This window comes from Dipteris shenzhenensis, chromosome 23 (genome assembly GCF_047967505.1).
Source record: "Dipteris shenzhenensis isolate YYH24624 ecotype China chromosome 23, Dip_SZ_1.0, whole genome shotgun sequence".
Lineage (NCBI taxonomy): Eukaryota > Viridiplantae > Streptophyta > Polypodiopsida > Gleicheniales > Dipteridaceae > Dipteris > Dipteris shenzhenensis.
The window spans coordinates 43,451,454-43,469,595 of NC_141618.1; the positions used below are offsets into that span (position 1 = coordinate 43,451,454).

An 18,142-nucleotide genomic window follows, 5' to 3' on the forward strand; every position below is an offset into this window, starting at 1 on the left:
GGTGGTCCTAGTGTAAGGAAGTAGACATCATACATTAACTTTTGGCTAATGTCGTGTGGATTGAAAGGGTCCAAGTAATGGCAACCATAGTTTCCATTGGAAGTGGTGGGAAACATGGTAATGAAGAGTGGTACTAGTACGGTACTTGGACAAACAATGGTGAGTGATGAATGCCTATGGTTGAAGCACATGGGTTGTGTTAGGTTTCGCAATGTGTCTCTGTAAGTAGGTGTGCATGTTTGTGCGTGAGAGAGAGAGAGAGAGAGAGAGAGAGAGAGAGAGAGAGAGCTTCCTTGGAAAGCCGTGGTGCAAAGAGTTGCTTTTTAGGGAAGGAGTGGACCGTCGCATATTTCCTCTTGTTAAAGGACCTAGCTCGAATGAAGGCAATAAAGTGCATATTGACATGCAAAGGCAAGTTGTAGGCCATTTTCCTCAGGTTTAGGATTTTAGACTAATTTTCTTTGTTAAATAAGCATGAGTTTCTCTCTCTCTCTCTCTCTCTCTCACATACACACACACACACTCTCTCTCTCTCTCTCACACACACACACACACACACACACACACACACACACACGCACGTGCGTGTATGCTTGCTCACGTGCATGCATAGATGTGCTTGCTTGTGTGGAAGAAAAGTACATAGAGATTTGCTTACTCACCCCCTTTCCTACACCCCATACACACAGATGCTTTGCATGTGTGCATGTGTGCGCACACACTTTTTTTTGTGTGATGGCACATGCATGCACGTGCACACACACATAGACACACAGACACACACAAACACATGCATTCATGGGATGAGACTTGCCTACATAGCCACCCACATCACCATCCACCCACTCAACCACCCACCTACCCACCCAGCACCCACGGAAAAAGGACAATAGACTCTCATAGCACCCACACATGTCCCTCCCACCAACACAAACACCCCCACACCTACACCCACACACTCACACACACACACATATTGTAAAATAAAAGGATGATAGACTCAAAGCAACCACACATGGCCCTCAAACCTTGAAAAAAAGAAAGCACAGATTTCCACACACAGGGCCGCATGCCTTGGGAAGAGATGGTGGAAGAAGAGTAAAGAAAAACAAAGGCCAAGGCAAGGGCACCACAATCCAAAGGAAGGGCACTCACACAGAAACCGAAAGGGGACAGGGGAGGGGGGGGGGGGGATGGGGACGTGTTATGAGAGGGAAGGAAGGAGGCCCAAAAAGAAAAGGGATGCAGAAAGGGAACGGCTTCTGGTTATGGTATTGGTCCGTGAAGGAGCTCAATCACTCACTCAATCACTCACATCTGAACGTGGATGTGGAAGAGGGGAAGGGGGAGAGAAGGGGGGGGGAGGGGGCAGAGCACGCCGTCCCTCCTCTGCTTCTCCCCCCAAAAAAATACATGACTTTTCCCTCTCTCCTTCTTCTAATCTGTATATTTAAATACTTTGTCCTGTTTAAAGCATTCACCCAACAAGAAACCTGTGTCCTCCTTCTGCTCTGTCCAGCTTCTTCTCTGTTGAGATCATTCACCCAACAAGAAAATTACACCACTTTTCTTTCCTCTGTGTCCTGCTTTTGCTCTGTATTGTTTAATCCTTTGTCCTGTTGACAGCATTCACCCAACAAAAACGTGTCTCCTGCTTCTGTTCTGTATAGAGTTAATACTTTGTCCTGTTGAGAGCATTCATCCAACAAGAAAATTACACGACTCTCTCTTCTGTGTGTCCTGCTTCTGCTCTGTATAGTTACTACTTTGTCCTGTTGAGAGCATTCACCCCCCTTTGCCTCCCTCCCTCCCATCCTTTCTCCCCCCCCTGCCTTTCCCTGTCTCCTTTCCCCTCCTGTTCCTTTCCCTTTCCAATTGCCAGCCCTTCCCTCCTGGTTTCTACCTCCTTCCTCCCCTTCTCTCCATGGCATGAAATCCTTGCTTCTGCCCTCTCACTCATCTTGTAGCCTCCCTGCAATCCCAACTGCATATTAAAGCTTCCCTGCAACTCATCTTGTAGCTTCCCTGCATACCCAACTGCAAATTAGTGGCATGTCGTTGGTTTACTCCCTTTCCTTTCAGTCTTCCCTCCCCCATTCCTCCTTTCCTGACCAGAATTTCGTCTGACCAGGATATAGTCTGTGAGTGTGTGTGTGTGTGTCTGTCTGTCTGTCTCTCTCTCTCTCTCTCTCTCCCCCCCCTGCCCCTATAGTGAGTCCCCTTCCTGACCAGAATTTAGTCTCCCCTCTCTCGGATCTCCTTCCCTGACCAGAATTTAGTCGGCCTCTTGTTGGATCTCAGCAAAACGAAGCTCCTCCCTCTGTCATTCCAAAACTGGACTTTTGGAGCTCACCCAAGCTACGTCAAGCTGCTGCCTCTGCTCTTCTTAGCAACTTCGAGTTGGGTCTCCTTTCCTGCCTTGAATTTTTGGTTTCTTTCTGCCGTCGTCTGCTCAACAAAATGGAGCTGAATGTCTTCTATTCCGACCAGGGCTTGGTCCCTTCCTTTTGGATCTAATCCGAGGCCGATGAAGCTGGATCTTGACTCCAATCAGAAGTCGAGTTTTGTTACGCATTTTTCGGCCCTTGTCCGGATATTTGTGTTGGATCTGATCCAAGCAACATAAGGCCGAGCCGCCTCTTTCAAGCGACATGAAGATGGGTCTCCTCTTCTGCCCACAATTCGGGTCCGTTACAAAATTGGAATTTTATGAAGCCTCTTTTGCTGGGTCAAAATGAAGTTGGATCTCCTGTTTTGACCCGCTTACAGAGTTAGAATTTGTACAACCACATGAAGCTCGTTTTCCTACTAGCGTAATGAAGCGCGCTTTCTTCTTTTAACAAGAAACTTTGGGCTTGTTGCAGAATCTGGGTTCTTGCCACCAAATGAACCTCTTCCAAATTAGCCTCTTCTCACCAAAATTACAGAATTTGGTGCTTGGTTAGACGCTACTCCGAGCGAAATGAAACTGAGTCTTCTGTGAAACTGTGTCTCCTCTTGCCAGCAGTGTTGGTGTCCTCTATATAATTTTGACTTCTTTTCCAGTTCTTCCTCAAAATTTTTCATTTTCAACAACTGTCGATTCCCCACGTGGTGCTTAGGAAAATCTTAATATATTGAAAAATTTCTGCTACCTAGAGCTTGTGTCGCCTCTTCATAATGGCCTCGTCTTTTAGAGGCTGCTCTCCTTCCAGGTCCCCTGCTTTGGTGGGCGACAATACTATGGAAGCCTTGACAGCATTTTTACAGGATATGACAAGAACAATCGAGATCCTCTGCAACAAATGCAACACAGTTGCCCAGACCTGTACGTCAGATGTGCGAACCTCCTTATCTATCGGAATGCCTACCACAGGAGACGTTTCGGCAAATCACCTCCCAAGAGATGTAAGTGGTTCACCGATTTCTCCTCACACTCTCCAGCCGTCTTTGAATAATGGACACGTGATGCTGCCCGGGCACCGCAACGATGAAGGTAAGTTTGGCCACGTGCAGCAGTGGTTCACTCCTAGCTTGTCTTTTGAGGACAAGTTGCACGCAAGAAGGAGCAACATCTTCGAAACTGAGGCAGTTGCTCACAGAAGGGATTCAGATACTAACTCGCAAGCTTCATCCTCTGAGACGAAAAACAGCGAAGCATTGAGAGCCTTCCTTGAGGATATGAAGAAGACAATTCAAGCTTGGTCTGCTAGGCACAACCTGCTTGTTCAAGGCAAGGCTATATCCACAGGGGAAGGTACAGACATGGAAATCAATGAGGCAACAAGGACTGCTGCAGCCGCTCGCCCTCCTTCAGACTCCAATGCTTGGGTCATAGATCAACTTGATTTTGGAGCTGATGGTGTGTCTTTCCCATGTGATAAAGACCAGGATGTTGTTGTACTTGAGGCGTCAGACTTAGCTAATCCAAGTAAAGGGGGGGCATCCGAGCTGCCTCAGTCTGATAATGGGCATCACATGTCTAATGAGAAAGCAGAGGGAACTCAGCCTATAGTAGGAAATGACTGGAGAAATTCTTTTTCCCAGGCAGAGCAGGGCAAAGCAGATGCCACTTCTTTTACTCTGCATGAGATTGGTGAAGAACTTGCAAGTCAGCTGCATCAGCGCGATCAGGAGACGCTACCACAGAGGGCGGCTACTGTGCAGGAGCCATGTAAAGGAAACAAGAGAAGGAAAGCTCAGCCTCGCGTGCCTCAACAGGTTGATGTTCAGAGCAAATCTCAGGCCAACGTTCGTGGGGAAGGTGATGTGGATGTTACATGTAGAAATGATAGTAGAGAGGTTGATAACTTTGTTACACCTAAAGATGATAAAACAGATTTGAAGATCCTAACACCTGACTGGATACCCAAGAATTTATTACCAGAGATGGTGACTCCTGCAAGTAACGATAACTCAGCTCTTCAGGTGAAAAGTCCACCGTATCGTAGGCGAGTGGAAGTGGTGGCGTCACCTGAATGGCTCCCTCAAGGCTGGATAACAGAGGTGAAGACACGAGGTAGTGGTCACAGTGCCGGTACGAAGGATAAGGTGAGATGCTGCTATGTCAATATAAGGTTATATGTGTGACATGAAGGAGTCATATCTCTACATTTATATGCATACGCTCAGATGAACACTCTTGAGAAATATGTATACGTAATTATAGGAACACCCACATAAACACTTGGGCAACATATATAACGTATGTTTCCACATGTGGTGGGCATATGTATTGTACATTTAGAGAGAGAGAGAGAGAGTACATGCTTAAATGCATGTGCCTGCACAAACATACTTAGTTCTGCACGTACACGGTGTAGATTTTTGTGAGCTATATCCATATCTTGTGTGAGAGTTGGAAATGGTGCCCATGATGTACTTGATACACGGTAGTTTTTTGGCAAGCTAAATTTCTTGTGTATTGGAAATTTTGCCAATGGCGTTCATAGTCCGTTTGAGCCCGTGGGTAGGAAAATCTCCACACACACACACACACATTTTTGGTGAAATCCATGTGCCCTTGTATTACAAAGAACAGTCCCATGAAAAGGGACAGCCAATTACATAATATATGTATCTACAAAAATATATATATATGTATATATAGAGAGAGAGAGAGAGAGAGAGAGAGAGAGAGAGATGAACGTAGATACATATATTATGTTTTTGCAGAGACTCGCATGTTTATACTGATGAATTTACAAGCATCTCTCATAGGTAATTACATGGTTTTTGTAGTACTATGTTGATCCTGTTTCAAAACGACGGTTCCGATCAAAAACGGAGGTATTCTGTTTCTTAGAAACAGGCAAGCGTGGCCGGTACAAGAGGAAGCCTAAAACAGATTCGCCCAAGAGGCTGCCTGGAACAGAGCTCCGTTTTCGAGGGAAAATCAACCAAGCAAAAACATCGGATGTTGCTTCTACTTCCATGCCCCAACCGATCCCTCCTAGTATGTCCGGTCCTTCACCTGTCACCCCTATTCCAGCTCCTGCCGTTTTCATGCCTTTTCGGCCTGGTCAGCCTCCAGAATGGCTTGTGTATGAAAGCTTGGCAGGATTGCCATTTCCAGTCTTTGAGCACTTCCGTTATCCTGATTTCAATCTGGGCAAATCAAATGGCAACAGAGGTCCTGCCCCTCGACCTTGGTTCTTTAATAACGCAGAAGGCTCCTGGAGACCTTTTATTGACTCAGGGGATTTGGGCAAGTCAGCTGAAAAGAACAAACACAGTGGGAAGGAAACAATGCCAAAGCAGTCTACAACAGGGGGAAAGAGATCTGCCAAAAAGAGTTCTACCTCAATGTAATCAGCTATTTAAGAACTCAGAAGGCTCCTGGAGACCTTTTAGTGACTCGGATTTGGGCAAGTCAATTGAAAAGAACAAACACGGTGGGAAGGAAACAATGTCAAAGCAGTCTACAACAGGGGGAAAGAGATCTGCCAAAAAGAGTTCTACCTGAATGTAATCAGCTCCTTCGGTTTGAGAAGGAATTTTGGAGCCTGCACAGGCTGTCAAATTGCAACCATGTTAATCACAAATTTTGCTCTGATCGCGTATCTTACAGTATTCTTTAGCATAGCTATGATCAATTCTGCTGATTGAAAGTCCTTTGGCAATGGATTTTAATTACATGAAAGCTCGAAGATACTGAATTCAGCTTATAAAGAGTTGTTTTCATACAGTCTGAACAACATTGTGACGAACTTTCTGGTCTCTCTCAGCTGGTGTTATTTTAAGCTTGCCTACCTACATTGAGGCAGAATTTGCTTGATGAGAAGTTGATGGGCTGAGAAGTTCATGGGTCTTTTTTCGTAATGATCACAGTTGAATATGTTTTGCAGAGAAAATTGAATTTTTTATGATGGATCTACTTATATGCAGGAATTTTTGGTTAAGTAATGAGCATCTTTTTAAAAATAACAAACTATATACTGTCAACTCTCTCTCTCTCTCTCTCTCTCTCTCTCTGAGTCGCAGAGAGAGAGAGAGAGAGAGAGAGAGAGAGAGGGAGATTAAGAGAGTGAAGAGGAGAGGGGAGAGAGAGAGAGAGAGAGAGAGAGAGAGGAGGGGACGGAGAGAGAGAGAGGAGGGAGAGAGATTAAGAGAGAGAAGAGGGGACGGAGAGAAAGAAAGAAAGAAAGTGTATTATTGTCCACTAAAGGCCAAAATGGGCCCATGGGACATCAAGAACTCTGCATACAAGATAGCACAAAATCAACGTGCCACAAAGAAGAGGCATCGTCGAATATCATCTAAGTGCTACGCAATACAATGCAAGTGAAAGTACATACACAAAATCAACGTGCCACAAAGAAGAGGCATCGTCGAATATCATCTAAGTGCTACGCAATACAATGCAAGTGAAAGTACATAATGTCAAATCTGAGCCTAAATACAAAGTAAACTAGATGCAAGAAAACCGCCCCTGGGTGCAAAATGGGGGGGATGAGTACAATATGCCAATGCAAAGATACAAGTCCAGGTGTCATGGAGTCTGAGAATCAAAATAATACTGGAAATCCTGTCCATCGACTCTGCCTCCTGCTATGAGAGTACAAATTTGAGCAAAGGTGAGGTGAGCGGCTGGTGGGGCGAGATCTCCATGAGTAAGTCTCCTCCGAAAAGCTGCCATCATCTTGGATCGTCTGGAGATGAAGCGGCGAGTACGTCCCCTATGTAACAAGATCCTGCGGCGTCTACAAACCATCTCATATGTACATCCACAGGGTGGAGGCATGTGTCCTGTGTGAGCTCTGACCTCCTCATGCTCCTCCTGTGTGGAGGCAAGAGAGAGAGGAGGGAGAGAGAGAGAGAGGAGGGGGGGAGAGAGAGAGAGAGAGAGAGAGAGAGAGAGATCAGATATATTCGTAATACACACACAGACACACGCACGCGCACACGTGTATTTGTGTGTACATACATACGTACGTATGCGTGTGGGGGTGTGTATGTATGTATATGTATGTATGTATGTAGACTGGCAATAGTGATGGGGAAGCTACATGAAGTAATGTTCAACTCTATTTTCCATAGTTCCACTGTTAGCTTCCTTGTACTTCAAAGCTAGAAGGTTTACAATTTGAAACCATTGCTGGATAGCAGATCCTGAATGAAAGAAAATGTGCAGACCTGAAAGGTAACTCACGAGAGTAGGAATTTTCAATGGCTGTGGGTTGATTGCCTTATTTTAAAGTCATTGATGACGTTTTGTTGGGCAGATGATGCTGAGCATAGAGATAATTGAAGCTGGTAATTGTCTTCTATCCCCTCTTAACCTCATTCTGGCTTACTGTGGATGCGGATGTGGATGTTGGATGTGTTGTATTGGACAGTTAACATTCTTTGTAAAGCAATTGAACATGCATAGCTTCTCTTTGGATCATATTTGTCTCTCACAAGAGTATAATTGGAGGCATTTACTATTTCCTATGTATTGACATATGATCCTCCAATAGGTAGGCTTATTATTCTTTAATGCAGTTCTTGTTTTTAAGCTTAAATTTACATATAGCGAGAGCAGGAGAAAGATCAGAGTATCCTCACAACTATCTCGCACTGCAATTTCGAGCCAAAAGAAATAACAGTAAACTAGTGCCCTATTATACAATCTGATCTAAACATGAACTCCTGAAGGGAAAAAGAAAGAGCTGGAGTGATCTTGTGAAGTACACAAGCAGAAGGCAGCATATCTGAGTGCAACTACTAGAAATTAGAGATTATAGCTAGCTGCATATGTAAGTACAACTACAAGAAAAAGCAATGGCAGCATGTAGAGATTATAAACTGAAGAAAAAGACAAGAATGTGTACATTGATTGGATAAGACTCATGTCAAAAGTGCAGGGAGCTTTGCACATATCAAAGGGAAAATAGTGAAATACAAGTGGAAGGGTTACCTTGCTAATTACGTGGAGTATAAATGGAAGCGAGAGTAACCAGGCATGGTACTATCGATTGTGCCAGCTATCTGAAAAGAGCTTTCACCCTGTATACTACCTCACAGAAGAATGCTGTGGTAAAGGACCTTTAAGAGTGTGTTCAATGATGCATAAGACCATACGACTGATCATTCTAACACGTTCCCTTTCCCTTTAGTTGAATGTCTATGTCAATGATAACATATATTTTCTCAGAATGCCTCAAACTTTGCTACCAATTGAAACAATGGATATCCCCCTTGTCCATTCGATATCAAATTGAATGAAAATAAATATCGATAGCTTCACCTACCATTTGATATCAAATTGAATGAAAATAAATGTCAATATGCTTTGCCTTCCATGATCTTTTTGATTCTTAACTCGAGCGATTGTAATCATGGTATCACAAAAGATTGCATTTTCTTTCGGTTGACTGAACAAAGTTAACCTAGCCTTCGTAACCATGTTTCTTCATACTTTGATAAAGCAATGTACAATGCTCTTGTTGTCAAGAAAGCAGTTGCACCTGAGGAAGAACTTAGAATCAATTGTTGACTTTGCCTCTTTTTCCCACCCAATTCACATTACAAAATCCAATGAGTATGTTGTTTCTAACCTGTATATTTCAAATATGATAATCGATGGTCCGTTGTATATTTGATGTATGTAGAGATTATGTTCACTTGTTCCAATGATGCTCACATGGATTTTGGCATGAGCTGAGTGACCAAGCCTACTGCATAATTGATGTCTAATTTGGCTACTATCATCAAACAAGTCAATTTGAGATCACCTCAATCTTAAAGGTATGTTGACTTTTTAAAACTAGAGTATTGATAGCTTAGCATTTTACCATGTTGAATTGTTTGAGCATTTAGACAATATACCTCCTCTAACGGAGAGATCCCATCTTCATTTCTATTGATCTCAATGCCCAAAATATACTGCAATTCTCACAAACATGAAGTTTTGCCTTAACAAGTTGATGTATCATCTTCATATTGTTGCTTGCAACGATCAAATCATTTGCATACACTACAATACTTGTCAAAAAATTGTTTTTGTTTAGAGTATAAAACCCATGCTTCTGACAAATCCTTTTGACATGAAGTATGGAATTGTACCAAGCTTTTGGGGCTTGTTTTAAACCTTAAAGTGTTTTCTTCAATTTGCAAACCATATGCTATTTTCCTTTGATCTCAAAACCTCGTGGTCGTTGCATGTAAACTTATGGTAAATCTCCATTACGAAAAGCTAACTTGACATCCTTTTGATGAACATACAAGTCCAAAGTACATGCAACTGATAATAGCATTTAAATTGTCTTCAATACAAGTGCAAAGGTTTCCTCAAAATCCACTCCTTTCTACTAAGAGTACCCTTGCATCTTTCAACTGTGTGACTTGTTAACTTGTTCGAAAGATGCAAAACACAAATAATATTGTTGTTTAGAGTGACATTCATGATGTCTTTATATTCGTTCTCCATGGACTTGAATAACTGATACACTTGGTTGCTTCTTAAATGGGTGTTAGTAGTCTAACATTTAATAACAAGCAACATGGACTTGATGTCTAGGTTTCTTACCCTTAATAAAATCTTATGTTTCTTCTACCAATTCTCACCCCGGGATTTGATGTTCTTGCAAGTTGATCAAATTTCCTTCATTGAAGAGAACTTGATGGTTGTGATGTCTTGGCTTGTTTACTGCTGACTTGGAGATACGTCTCAGTCGTTCCTCATATATATCCATCATGATGACCTATTTGCTCAATAACATCATCCAACTATTCTATCTCTTGGGTGGGTTTTTTCTTCAAATGCATTTGATCCATGCAATCATGACCCTAACATATACTATTTCCTAGCATTTATTCAACCCAACTACAGAACATCTTTTTGGATGTTGGATTGGATAACTTCTATACCTTCTATTTTTTTGTGTATCCAACAAAAATAGATATCTCACTCTTTGATGCATATTTGCTTCTTTTGACCTTCTAGACATGAGCATGTTCTCTTGAAGCAAATACTCAAAAATGTATCACCATGGGATTTATTTTCACGGCTTTTTCTAGTATCATACATTTGGGTACATGTCTGGGTGAGCAATTATCCAAATACATTGCATTGTTCACTTCTTCTGGCCAAACATAAAATTTCAAACTACTTGTTTGCAATAGACACATTAGGGGAGTCTCAAAAGGGTCTCGTAAGGAATGGATTAGGCATAATGCAAGCCCTATGGTGGGGTCCAATGGCATCCTAACCCCCCTACTTAGGTTGGTTAAACCCACAACTGAGCCCACCTCTTGCACCTCTTACACCTAGGAACGGGCCACCTCTTACACCTAAGACGGCGCCACCTCTTTCAAAGTCAAAATTTCAAATTTCAAAATTTGAATTCCCTTTCCCTCCCTCCTCCCCCAACCCTCCTCCCTCCCTCCCTCCCTCCCTCCTTCCTCCTCTTCCATGCGCCCAATTTCTCCTTCTCCATCTTCCCACGTGCCTCCTCCTGCTCCTCCCTCTTGCCTCCTCCTCCTCCCTTCTTCCACACACCACCTCCTCGTCCTCCTCCCTCCTTCCATATGCCTCCTCTTCCTCCTCCTCCTCCTCTGACATGCTCTTCAAACTAGTTCTTGGTAGGATGGAAAGAGAAAGAGGATTGATTGCTATTGCGTGCCCCTCATGCATGCTCCTCTTGCCTCATGCTCATTCCTACTACTCCTCTTGCTTCTCTCCATCTTTCTCCTCCTCATACCACTTTGTAGAGAATCTAAGCTACAAGTTTGGTTCCCTAGTGTTTGAATGAAATTTCTTACTTTGGAATGCCCATGGTGCTGCATTGTTTATGCTAAGGCTCACTTGTGCTCTTCTTTTAGGAACTTCATGGAGAATGAAATGGGAACAATGGGCATAGATGATATTGGCTCTTCATACCCAAAGACAAAAAGTCATTCATGTGCAAGTTGTTGGAGAGGTGATGCAAGACTTCAAGCCTATTGTGAATGTAAAGGAGATGCCTGGAGCTTGTGGTGTTGCTGATATAAGTAATGAAGCTCGCACATCCTTTTTTTCTAAATTTCAAATTTGCTATTATGGGAAAGTATAAGAAATTTGCAGTGCCACTCGTGACACCTTTTTCTGCAAATGTAACTTGTTCATGCTTAGAATTGATTTTAGAAGAACTATGCACACGATGCATTACACAAGCGGAGAAGACATGTGAAACTCAAGGGAACAATACCAATTATGCATATCACACAGTACATGATATGTTGAGAGTTCACGCTCAACATCATGTGATCATGTGAGCATAGCACCATCACGTGATCATATGTGCATAGCACTAACCTTATAGAGTGCTATAAAGGAAAGGGTTAGATCCCCTAACCCTAACCCTAAAAGGGTGTGTATATATTCTATTTTTTCAACTAATTCTAGTGTACAGTTAGTCATTTGTGGTGTGCTCTCTAGCTGTGCCCTCTCTCCTCATCTCCACTCTTCTCCTCTCCCCTCTTCATATTTTGTCATGGTATCAGAGCTTCCTTGCCTTCCGCTGAGGCATTGCACATGATTCTTGAGAGTGATTGAGAGATTGAGAGATTTGAGAGTTTTTTCTTGAGTGATCTTCTCTTCCGTTGAGAGAAACTTCCGTTCACTTGAGAGATTATTCCGTTCATTGTGAGATTTCATTCATCAGAGATTTCCGTTTGTTTGAAAGAACATCTGTTCTTTCCATTGTGATTTGAGAGTGAGAGAGGTGTTTTCTTCTTTAGAGAAGTTCTTTGTAAGGTTCATTTCGAGATCTCTGAGAGAGAGATAGGTGGGAGGATCCATCCAAACGTGCACTCCCAGCTCTCGGGCTTCTTCAAAGGCTACTACAGGTGCAACTACTCCATCGACATCTAAGGCCCTCCAGTGATTAGGAGCTTCGATGTGGCTGGCTGACCACCGGCTCCTACGCTACCTGCGCTCCAGACCACTTCACAAAGCAGCTCTTCATCAACAGAGAGCCTGCACGCGGGCTAGTGAAGCCTGCTCCCTGGCAGAGACCTCCACGTCTCTCTTCTCCAGAGCGCTTATCTTGGCCTCTAAGGCCTTCTCCTTGGCGTTGTACTCTTCCAGAGTCTTGCGCAGACTCTTCTCGATCTCCCTTTATCAGCGCTCATGGCCTCCCCGGTCGACGTTGCTTCGGCCATCGAGGCCCTCCCCGACCGCCGGGAGCGGCTTCACAAGGGGAGAGCTTGAAGAGCTTGAAGAGGAGAGGCTATGGCGATGGCGATGGCGCTGCAAACGTTGCTTGAGCTCCTCGAACTACACAACAGCTTCAGTACCAGCGACTCCTAAGCTCCTTCAACGCGCGCCTTCAACAACGGCAACGAACGGTCGCAGTCCAAGCTCCTTCCACACAGCAACGCTACCCAGCGGCGGCTCCTCCAACGAACAGTTTTCTCAACAAACCATCGTAGAAGACGATGGAATCCCGAGATTCCGTCGGCATCTCCAAAGATTCCGGCTACCCACGCCCTGACACGTGGAGGATAAAGCACACACTCACCTTGCGACACGTGGCAGATAGGGTTGGTTAGCCTAACCCTAGTCAGTTAACCAGATAAGTTTTGCCCCTAACCGTGGTTAAACAATTGTGGTTAAGTCAAGTGAATCACGGTTAAATCAGTTGGTTAGATCGTGCCACGTGGCAACCTTATCCACAGTGCCACGTCAGCTGACACATCACCGATTGCCACGTCATCAGTGACACGTCACCTGCCACGTCATCAGTGACACGTCATCAGCCACGTCATCAGTGACACGTCATCAGCCACGTCACCTGCCACGTCATCAGTGACACGTCATCAGCCACGTCACCTGCCACGTCATCAGTGACACGTCATCAGGCCACGTCATCTGTGCCACGTCATCTGCCACGTCACTTGTGCCACGTCATCATTACCACGTCATCAGTGCCATGTCATCAGTGACACCTCAGCACTGCCACCTCAGCACAGAGCTTCACTGGCACACCTCTTGCTAAGCACAGTGCCACATCATCACTGCATGTGACTCACAGTGACACATCATCATTGAGCACCATTTGCACTCCTTTTGCCCCTCCACCTAGATCAAGTCATATCTCTTGATCCAGGAAGAATTTGAGGGTGCTCCAAAAAGGAAAGTCGCTCGATTTTTCGTGCTCTACGCGCTCGTTACATCACGCGCACATTTCGACGCAAGTTACACTCACATTTGAGCCTCGCCGACAAAACCACTTCCTTCACGCACATTTGCCTCTACATCGACGCATCTGACCCAGCACTTAAAAAGAACAAAGGAAAAGGAATTATTTGCTGCTCTTTCATCGATCGACGGTTGGTTTAGATCTAGATCAGAGTAGACTAGATCGCCATAGAGGGGACGCTTTGAATTCCCCAAGTTGCCAATCTAAGCCATGCCCGAAATTCCCGACTAGTACCTACTCGGAGTCAGTCCATACGCTCACATCCGATTTCACATCATAGCATTACCTGAAACCTTACGTTCATCAGTTCAGTGAGCAGACTTCAGAGTTCAGAGGCATTGCAGATTGATTCAGTGGGCAGATAGCACTTGATTTCACACACACATGCCACCATTGTAAAGCCTATTTGGCTATCTCACGGCATCGTGCACATCATTTTCAGCCTTGTAAAGCCTCTTGGCTATTCCCGGCATCATTGCCACAAGCCTTGTAACACAGGTCAGATCTTATTTACTGCAGTTCTATCTTCACCGACGGTACAGAGATTTCACTTGGCATCTTCAGTGTATTTGCAGTTGATTCATACAGAGTTTTCCAGGACACTTTTTGAGTACATTGTTTGCACCATGTCAGCTAGCAACCTCAATCTGGAGGCATCTGCTAAGTTAGACAACTCCAATTACGGTACATGGAAATACCGAATGGAGACCATTTTGTGCTTCAGGACAAATGGGAGTATGTTGATGGATCCATACCTAGACCATTGGCCGATCCAGCCACCAGTAGCTCTACTCCATCTGTTGTCACAGCACCAGCAACGGGATCTACATCGGGATCTACATCTACACAAACAGTTTCCGCACACCAGTAGTAGATCCTGCCATTGCCCGAGCTCAAGCAGAATGGGATAAGAAAGACAAGTATGCCTATCACCTGATCAAGCAGAATGTGCAAGATGTCATGCTAGGACAGCTCAACACAGTCAAGACATCAAAAGAAGCATGGGATATGTTCGCAGCTCTCTACGAGTCCAAGAACACATCCAGGATTCTCACCTTGAGAAACCAGATCAACCAGAGTTTCCGCAATAGCAATGAAACCGGTCATGCTTATGTACTCCGCATCAAAGACTACAACAATCAACTTGCAGCAGCAGGAGAGACTATGAATCCTGCAGAAATGGTTCAAGTAATCCTGAATGGACTAGGAGAAGGATATGAGAATCTAGTCCAGAGTATTGCCATCCAACGGCAAATTCCAACACTGGAAGAACTTCAGTCAGTTCTACTTGGTGAAGAACTCAGGACTCAAGCCATTCAAGCACGTAAAGGTCATTCTAATGATCAGGCATTCACCGCTTCAGACAGAAGCAGAGGCAAAGGCAGAAACAGAGGTAGATCATATCAGAAAAGTGGTCAAAATCAAAGTCAGAATCAGCATCAGCATCAGCAGCATCCTCAGCAACATCAAAATCAGCAAAGAGGAAATCATTCCAACAGAGGAAGATTCCAAGGACGAGGGAATGCATCCACCAATGTGTCAAACATTCAATGCAACTATTGTCACAAGTTTGGACACTATGAAAGAGATTGCCGCAAGAAGCAGTATGACCAAAGCGGTCAATCCAGCAGTAATCGAGGGAATTCCCGAGGAAGAGGAAATCATCGTGGTGGACATTCTAGTCACAGTCATTTTGCAAATGAACATGGAAATATGTTTCTTGCAAGTGAGGAATTGCATCAGACTGATACAATGCACCTAGACACTGATTTCAATCCCAAAGAAGATTTCAGTTATCAAGTCGACCAAGTGGAACAGGATCCTTGGTACATCGACAGCGGTGCATCATCTCATATGACAAATCATCAGGAATGGTTCACAGAAATGAAGCCATTAGAAGGTCAAAAGAATGTCATCTATACAGCAGACAATACACCGAATCCGGTTCAAGGGACAGGTGTTATCCCTATGAACAATTTCACTGGTACAAAAGGATTAGTCAAAGATGTGCTCTATGTTCCGAAGCTCAGCAAGAACCTTTTGTCAGTAGGTCAAATGACGGAACACAACTACAAAGTCATCTTCGACGGTGATGAATGCACTATCAGAGACAAATCCAAAAGAGGTCAGCTAGTAGCAAAAGGTGTCAAGGAAGGACGCTTATACAGGATGCTAGCTACAGTACCAGATAAACATGCCATGTCAGCTCAAATGCAACAGATGCCACTATCTGCAAAATGGCACAAGAGATATGGTCATGTCAACTTCAAGTACTTGTTAGATCTCAGGAATCAAAATATGGCAATTGGGATTCCGAAGCTACAGTTTCTTGGAAAAGTTTGTGAAGCATGCTGCTTCGGCAAACAAAAGCGAACCAACTTTGTCAGAAGTACCTCTCGTGCACGAGGTATTCTTGATTTGATTCATACAGATGTATGGGGTTATGCCCAGACCCGCAGCATCAATGGTTCACTTTATTACTTGACCTTCATCGACGACTACAGCAGATATTGTTGGGTCTATTTTCTGAAAGAGAAATCTGAAGTTTTTGCCAGATTTCAAGAATTTAAAGCCATGGTAGAAAACCAGAAAGGCAGAAAGATTAAGGTCATGAGATCAGATAGAGGAGGTGAATACATGTCTTCAGCCTTCATGAACTTTTGCAAAACTCACGGCATTCGAAGACAATTCACATGTGCAGATACTCCTCAGCAAAATGCAATAGCTGAAAGGAAGAATGGGACTTTAGCAGACAGTGCTAGAGCAATGCTTAGTGAAAAGCATCTTCCGAATCAGTATTGGGCAGAAGCAATAGCTACAGCTAACTACTTGCTTAATCGGCTTCCTACCGAACCGATACAAGGTATGACTCCTTATGAAGCATTCACTGGACACAAGCCACGCATTGGGCATCTCCGCATATTTGGTTGCATAGCATATGCCCACATACATGATGATCATCGCAGGAAATTAGATGCGAAGTCACGCAAATGCATCATGGTTGGCTACAGTGAAGAAAGCAAAGCATACAAATTGTATGATCCCATCAACCGCAAAGTCATTATCTCCAGAGATGTAATCTTCGATGAGGAATCAGAATGGAAAACCTCACCTACACAGGAGATAGAAGCATCGACTTCACAGTCATCTATAGAACAGGTTGATGAAGAAGAGCAAGAATTGCCAGCAACACCCCAATCAGCGTCACAGCAGCTCAGACGGTCTACTAGGGAAAGCAGACCACCAGCCAGATTGACATATGCTCAGAAAGGCAAAGCAATTCAGGTGGAAACCACCAACTATGCTCTTATGACTACCATCATGGCTACAGAAGAGCCAGTGTACTTCGAAGACGCAGTAGATAAGCCAGAATGGCAAACTGCAATGAATGAAGAAATGGATGCTTTGTATAAAAACAACACTTGGGAATTATGCGACCTTCCACCAGGAAAGAAGGCCATAGCCAACAAATGGGTATACAAAGTGAAGTACAATCCAGATGGCAGTATTCAGAGATACAAAGCCAGATTAGTTGCAAAAGGATTTGCACAACAATATGGCCAAGATTATGATGAGACTTATGCTCCAGTAGCAAAGATGGATTCCATACGGTTCTTGATATCACTAGCGACACTCAGTAAATGGAATGTGTATCAGCTCGATGTCAAGAATGCATTTCTCAGTGGTTATCTAAACGAGGAAGTCTACATGCAACAACCAGCCAGTTATGTTGAACCAGGAAAAGAGAACAAGGTTTGCCATCTCAAGAAAAGTCTCTATGGCTTAAAGCAAGCACCCAGAAGTTGGTACAGCAGAATTGACAAATATTTTGCTGATCTGGGATACATGAAGTCCAATGCAGATCATACTCTCTACTACAAAGTTCAAGGGGAAGATATTACTATTGCACTTTTGTACGTAGATGATCTGATTGTGACAGGAAGCAAGGATAGCTTCATCAGAAAGCTAAAACAAGACTTATCTGCAGAGTTCGACATGAAAGATCTTGGACTTATGCACTATTGTCTTGGAATTGAGTTCTGGAGAGATTCGGATAGCACATTCATGAGTCAGCTCAAATATGTTGACAGTCTCCTGAAGAAGTTTCATATGGCAGATTGCAAGATTGCAGCCACTCCCATGGAACAGAGTTTGAAACTTACTAAAGATTCAGAAAAGCCTACAGTCAATGACAGATACTACAGGCAACTCATTGGATCTCTTATATATCTGACAATCACACGGCCAGATATTTGTTATGCAGTAAGCTCACTAGCACAGTTTATGGCAAATCCAAAACAGTCTCACTGGAATGCAGCCAAAAGAGTCTTGAGATACATCAGAGGTACAAGACAATTTGGGATAGAATACAGAGGAAGTCATCCACGGTTGCATGGATACTGTGACAGTGACTATGCTGCTGGAGATCATGAGACCAGGAGATCGACACAGGGATATGCATTTTTCCTTGGTCAAGGTGCTATATCATGGTTGTC

General features: G+C 43.8%; 1 protein-coding gene across 1 annotated transcript; it reads left to right on the forward strand.

Moving 5' to 3' along the window:
* Positions 1 to 1,533: 1,533 nt before the first annotated feature.
* Positions 1,534 to 6,346, forward strand: LOC147887421 (uncharacterized). Its single transcript, XM_087394106.1, has 3 exons — positions 1,534 to 2,686; positions 2,865 to 4,530; positions 5,221 to 6,346. The coding sequence occupies exons 2-3, from the start codon at positions 3,160 to 3,162 to the stop codon at positions 5,788 to 5,790; spliced, it is 1,941 nt and encodes a 646-aa protein (XP_087250232.1). The 5' UTR covers positions 1,534 to 2,686; positions 2,865 to 3,159; the 3' UTR covers positions 5,791 to 6,346.
* Positions 6,347 to 18,142: the final 11,796 nt, after the last annotated feature.